A 7,114-nucleotide genomic window follows, 5' to 3' on the forward strand; every position below is an offset into this window, starting at 1 on the left:
AAGTTGCTTTTAAAATAAAAGATAAAAATTAAATAAAAAAAATAATGAAATAAATAATCTAAGAGATTGAGATAAAAAAAAAACTTATAGTGAAAGCAACCTCAGACTTCAACTTTGCCTCAAATTCCTCGGATCTTTGAAACATATTTTTACTTCAAGATTCACGTCGGCTTACAAGGACAATTCTTCACTGCCAACTCTGATTTGTCGTTTCAACAATAACTGATTTTGATCTCAGTTTCCTCTTAGCAAACAATTTTGCTAAGTGTGTTCTCGGGAAGTTGAATATGCTTCAATAAGCAAATCATTCTTCAAACGTTTACCATAACAATATCCGAACCAATGTCGAAATCGTTTTGATTTGAAAAGTAAGCTAAGAAAATAGAGAGAAAATCAGAAGCGATTTAAGTACCTTACAATTCTCACGTTTGGAATTGAGCCTTCGCTTTAGTCTTTGGCTTGAAAGAAAATTAGCTAAGCATGGTCAAAGTCATACTTAGCATAATTGAAAAGCATGCAAAAAATAGAGAGAAAGCTAGAGAGAAAAAGAATATTTTATTCTCAGATGAGAGATATATGTTTCTAGGCTTACCTTGAGAGGGTATTTATAGCCTTCAAATTCCTAAAAACAAGCTAAAACATCTTAAATCCTAATTAAAACACTTAAAACTATTTAAACTAAAATAACTAAAAAATAATATTTAAAATAATATTCTAAATCCTAATTAAAATACTAAAACCTATTTAAACTAAAATACCTAAAACAAAGATAAAATATAAAAATAATATCCTAAAACTTAATTAAAATACTAAAATCTATTTAAAATAAAATACAAAGATAAAATATAATGTTTAAAATATTATCCTAAACTTGAGTTTAATTCAAATCCAAATTCTAGCCAGCTTTGATTCCGAAAATAAAAAAATTACAGAATTCTGTCTTTTTTGTGCAATTTCCAGAATCTGGTGTCCTGCACAGAAAATGAATCAAAACGAACAATTAAGCCACAAAAACCAATGATTAAGGAGTAATTTAAAAGTAAAATATTAACTAAATTAAGCACTTATCATGTATCAATATATATATATATATACTTTAATTCCACCTAATATGTTGATAGTACAAATAACAAATTAAGTACCAGTACTTATGATTTATGTGTGTATCTTCCATTATTTAACATTATTTTTAAAAGATCTAGCGTTTAATTCTCGAGAATTTTTTGTTGCATTTTGTTGCATTTCCCCTGTAGCACCCAAATCATAAGTCCGATATACTTCTGATTCTTTAAATGTTTGAGAACCAAATGGATCGCCTTCGAGATTTTAAATATGCAGCTTGGTCTACATCAGCTATGTTTCTCTTAGACGGTTTCGGTTTACGGTTCTCCTATCTTCATGAGCTGCATGAAATGGATACTATCCAGAAGGCATTCTTCACATATCCAAATATATCAACGTTGTTGGTTGATTGGTCGGGATTTTATATCCATATTTACGTCTCTGTATCGAAACACATACTACACTATCTATATTTGATATTTGACAAGTGTTGAAATATCAATACTAGTTATTAATATATTTTATATATACGTGCAAATGTATCGATACAGACTATTAAAGTATCATTTCTATAATCTCGACAACAAAGTTTCCGAAACCGGTTAAAATTTGAGAAAACGGTAAAAATTTTAAACAATCGATTAAATATAACAGATTGAAAATGGACACAACTGGTTTCTATAACTGCGCCTATAAAGTATCGGTACCTAAGAAACATGTATCGATACATGACAATATAACATGTTGAAATTGACAAAACCGATTTCAAAATAAATAACTTAACAAGTAAAATATTGACAAAACCGGTTTCAAAATAAATAACTTAACAGGTAAAAAACAGGTAAACAAATAGCTACCAGTTTTGAAAATAACCAAGCGTCTCGCAAGTATCGATACTTATGTAAGGGTAATGGTATGGATTAAAGTATCGATACACGTATGAGAAGTATCGATTCTTAAAACTTCAAAACCGATTACTTTAAAGCAATAGGTAGATATACAATGTAAGCTGTAAAAATATACCGTTTAATGGTAAAATACGTTTACATAAAGTATCGATACTTTTTGTATATGTATCGATACTTTTTTTCCAGTATGCTTCCCAAACTGGATGAACCTAGGAAGTATCGATTCCTATGAAACATGTACCGATACAAGACAATATAACAAGTTAAAATTGATAAAACCGATTTTAATATGACAAAACCGGTAAATAGCTACCAGTTTTGAAAATAACCAAGCGTCTCACAAGTATCGATACCAAACATAAAAGTATCGATACTTATGTAAGGGTAATGGTATGGATTAAAGTATCGATACACGTATGAGAAGTATCGATTCTTAAAACTTCGAACCGATTACTTTAAAGTAATAGGTAAATATACAATGTAAGCTGTAAAAATATATTGATTTAATGGTAAAATACATTTACATAAAGTATCAATACTTTTTGTATATATATCGATACTTTTTGTCCAATATGCTTCTCAAAACAGGCTCAATCAACTTAGACTTTGCTAACATTTGAGGCGTTACCTAATACGTTGATAATACTAATAACAAATCCAGTAATTAACCTATTTTGTTATCGTCGGATTTCCAAAACCCCGTTGCTTAAAAAGGCGCTACCTATTACGTTATATAAACGCTACCTAATATGTTATTATGCTTGATAATGTTTCCAGTAATTAACTGGTATGTTATCGTCGGATTTTCAAAGCTCCATCAGCTTTAACAACGCTACCTATTACGTTATATAAGCACTACCTAATATATTATTGTGCTTGATAATGTTTCCAAAAATTAATCGGTTATGTTATCGTCTATATATTTTTGGTGCATTTTACATTGGATGATAACATAGCCGGTTAATATTGTTTTCATTACCAACTCAAATAATATTTCCGGTTAAATCATATAACATTTACGGTATAGATTTTAACCGGTCATTTATTTAACTAGTCAGGTCATTTTTTAGCCATTTTTTAACCGCCTCACAACAGAATTTCCCACCAAGCAGAGGACGAGTCTTTTAAGACCGTCCAACGATGTACTCACATGAATCGAGTGTTACAGACCATTTACAACACTCGCCAATTATAGCGTATTGAAAAATATCCAATTTGTTGATCTATCGATTCTAACTAAAAACTTTGAGTAATTATTTAACTCGGATGATAAAATTGCATTTTTCCCGGTACCTAATTACCCAAATATTTGATTACATTTACTTTATATATATAATAATATTACATATTTAATTATTAATAATTTTATATATTAAGTTAAACTAATAAAATAAAAGAAAAAGACCCACCACCAACAGCTATATGTTTAATATTTAATATAATATTTTGTTTAATAATATAAATTATTTTTTAATTAATAATTTAAAAACGATAAAAAAATCATATATCCAAATACTCGAATTACGAGTACTTGTAAAATTCGAGTACCTAATTACCGAGTACACATAATATTCGGGTTGGGACACGAACCGACCAAACAAATACCGAAAACCGAAAACTTTGAATACCCGAATTTAAACCCCCTACTCATCATCCTCACAGCAGTCAACCCTCTCAGTTGGTCTTCTTTGCCACCTTCTTGATCTACAAGTTGCAATCTCATAAAAAAATTTATTTATCTTTTGCAACAACTTCCGTGTCAGACTTCTTTTCTCAGGTTTTTTTTTTAACTTTAGTAGGCCATCGCCACGTGATTTATATGTGGTTCAAATATCCAATACTTGGGCCCCAAGTTCTACTAATTATTAAAGAATTCTACATTGAATTTATTCATCCATCTAACATTATAAAAATTCAGGTCCTCATGATATACCAATAAGCTGTTGCATCAGCATTCATAAGTGTAAAATTCATCTCGAAGCTTAGCTATATATAGCACGTTTTGCATTCTTGTGCTTACAATTCACTCTCTTATCCAGTTCCTGTAATGGCTCAAGCCCACTTTGTGTTGTTCCCTTTCATGGCTCAAGGCCACTTGCTCCCCATGCTAGATATCGGTCGTCTATTAGCACAACGAGGAGTGATTGTCACTATGGTAACAACACCCCATAATGCAGGCAGAATCCAGAAATCGATCGGTCGAGCCATCGAATCGGGGCTTCCTATCCGTTTACTGCAACTCCAGTTTCCCGGAAAAGAAGTTGGATTGCCGGATGGGGTCGAGAACATTGATATGCTGCATTCGATGGAGGACTTGATCAAATTCGTATCCGCCGCCAACCTGATGGAAGATGCAGGGCAGAAATTGTTTGAGAATATTACACCCCGTCCCGCTTGTATCGTTTCGGACATAAACCTGTATTACACCCGCAAAATTGCTACCAAGTTTCGAGTTCCGAGGTTGTCGTTCCATGGATTTTGTTGCTTCTGTCTTCTTTGTTTGCACAATATACAGTCCTCCAAGATATGTGACACCCTGACCTCTAATCATGAGTACTTCGTGGTGCCCGGCTTGACCAACAAGGTCGAATTTACGAGAGTTCAGTTACCGCTCGACCATGACGGATCAGGGAAGGGAATTTTCGAACCGATGTGGGAAGCTGATCGAGCATCCTACGGGGTCATCATAAACACTTTCGAAGAGCTCGAATCGGGTTACGTTGAAGAGTACAAGCAGGTGAAGAAAGCTTGGTGTATCGGTCCGGTTTCACTCAGCAACAGGAACGAGTTGGACAAGGCTGAGAGAGGTAACAAGGCGTCGATCAACGAGCAGCAGTGTTTGAAGTGGCTTGACTCTCAAGAAACCAACTCTGTTATCTATGCGTGCCTTGGAAGCACAGGCACTCTAAAGAGTCCAGAGCTGATAGAGTTGGGTTTAGGCTTAGAGGCATCGAAAAAGCCTTTCATTTGGGTGCTTAGAGGAAACAACATGACACCGAACCAAGTCGAGAAGTGGATGGAGGACGATGGATTCGAGGAAAGAACGAAAGGAAGAGGCCTTGTAGTTAAGGGATGGGCACCCCAAGTGCTCATTTTGTCACACCCTGCAACCGGAGCGTTCCTAACTCATTGTGGATGGAACTCGACGATCGAGGGCATTTCTGTCGGTGTCCCGTTGATAACATTGCCGTTTTTCGGAGACCAATTCTGCAACGAGAAACTTGTGGTGCAAATACTGAGAATTGGAGTCAACCTTGGGGCTAACGAACCTACGAAGCTGGGGGATGAAAAATCTGGGTTTTTGCTGAAGAAGGAACATGTTAAAGCTGCAATAGAGAAATTGATGGACGAAGGAGATGAAGGAATGGAAAGAAGACAGAGAGCTAGAGAGTTTGGAGAAAAGGCAAAGAAAGCAGTTGAAGTGGGTGGTTCTTCCTACCGTAATATTACATCATTAATCCATGATGTCATGCAACAATCTCAGAAAATGTGTTGAATTGGGTTTTGTTTTTCCTTTTTCTTTTGATGTTTGGAAATTTTGAGTGAATCTGATGTCGTTTAAGCTATGCAAATTTTCTGAGTGAATCCAACAATCTCATGATTTGAGGTAAGAATTGGAGGTGGTTCTATCAATATGTATTTGACAATGTAAACCAATTGTTACATGGATATGGCTTGCTTGCCCCCCCACTTCCCACTTGTGCTTTGAAAACATGCTTTTATCATTATGTTTTTTCTTTGCATTTTTATTGATAATATGTATTTATTCTCTTAAAATTTTATAAATTTATCTATCTTTAAATTTTATAAATTCGTCTCTCGATATAAAATTTTGTATTTATCTCTATATGAATAGATCAATATCTTTGTGACATAATTGAAGGTGACATAATCGATTGCTCTATTAAGCTCCAAGGTTCGTGCTTTCTAAATTCCTAAAGTTGAAGGTGACATAGTCGATTTGTCCAACTTGGAATGCAATCTGTAAGTTTCTTTTTAAAATTTTACTAAGGTGATTTACAAAGTAGTACTTGCTTTAAATATTCTCAATAATTTGACAATAAACGTTCAATCATCCGGCTGCAATTGCTAGTGCTCAAACTCTGGACCCTTAGAAGTAACAATCATCTCTTTAATCATGGACATAATTTGGTTCGTGCGGATAAATTTATAAATGAAAAAAACTTAAAGAGCTTACATCCATGTTGGACTTTATCAATTTATTCTTTTAAATAACATGTGAAATTTCACGTGTAAATATTTCGATATCGATTTTGTCACAAAAGATTATTAATCACAAGTGATGATTAATTGTCGATGAAGGGGGAAAATATCGTGCCAAAAAAGTAAACTTTTTAAATGTTAAGTGACAAAATATAAACATCCCTAAAGTTTAATGTATAAAATGATGTCGTTTTAAGCATCAAAATGATCGCACTAAAACAATGTTGTTTTGGTGTGAAATGTCACGTCAATAACAACTAATTCTGTTTTCGATTTATTGGAGGCGTAATAGCGAATAACATAATTAAATGTAAAATTAAAATATAATGTTATAGTTGACCAAACTAAAAGTCTAATTTTATAGACGAATCAACGAACAAAATAGTGATATTTGAAAGAATTCTCTCTTTATTTTATTATCGCCATAATCCGAGATCATCATTCATTCAAGTAGATATTTGCAATAACTTCCGTGCCGAACATCTATTTCACTCTTTGTTTGTTTCTTACTTTAGTAGGCCATTGCCATGTGATGCATCATATGCGGTTCACTTGGACCCCAAGTAGTATTAATTATTGAGGTACTCTATTTGATTCTTCCAGGACTTGGTCTCCAAGTAATGTTATCTAATGGGATCATTTGTTTTGGTCCCTAAGAAGAGCTCCGTCGAATCTATTTCACATATAAAATCAAAAATACTTGGGGCCATCCTGAAATGGAATTTACTTTTACACCCCAACAGTTCACATAATTATTTTAATATAGTTTACATAATTTTTGTGTTAAAGATTATTTCATACATATTTATAAATTAAATGATCATTTTTATAATCATTTATAAAGTTTAATATTTACTTTGTAGTCTTAAAGTTTTAATGATCAAATAATTATTTTAATATAGTTTAATACAGATATTGTC

General features: G+C 33.0%; 1 protein-coding gene across 2 annotated transcripts in view; it reads left to right on the forward strand.

Moving 5' to 3' along the window:
* LOC120214506 (UDP-glycosyltransferase 73C6-like) overlaps nucleotides 1–5,555 on the forward strand; it is a 28,979-nt gene extending 23,424 nt beyond the window's left edge. For both annotated transcript variants that reach the window (XM_039212393.1, XM_039212394.1), the window contains one exon: nucleotides 3,957–5,555. In XM_039212393.1, the coding sequence (XP_039068324.1) occupies nucleotides 4,018–5,466 (1,449 nt within the window). In that variant the 5' untranslated portion in view covers nucleotides 3,957–4,017 and the 3' untranslated portion in view covers nucleotides 5,467–5,555. The remainder of the gene's footprint in view (nucleotides 1–3,956) is intronic.
* The last annotated feature ends 1,559 nt before the right edge of the window (nucleotides 5,556–7,114 follow it).

The sequence above is a fragment of the Hibiscus syriacus genome, unplaced genomic scaffold (assembly GCF_006381635.1).
Source record: "Hibiscus syriacus cultivar Baekdansim isolate YM2019G1 unplaced genomic scaffold, ASM638163v2 tig00110065_pilon, whole genome shotgun sequence".
In the NCBI taxonomy this organism is placed as follows: Eukaryota; Viridiplantae; Streptophyta; class Magnoliopsida; order Malvales; family Malvaceae; genus Hibiscus; species Hibiscus syriacus.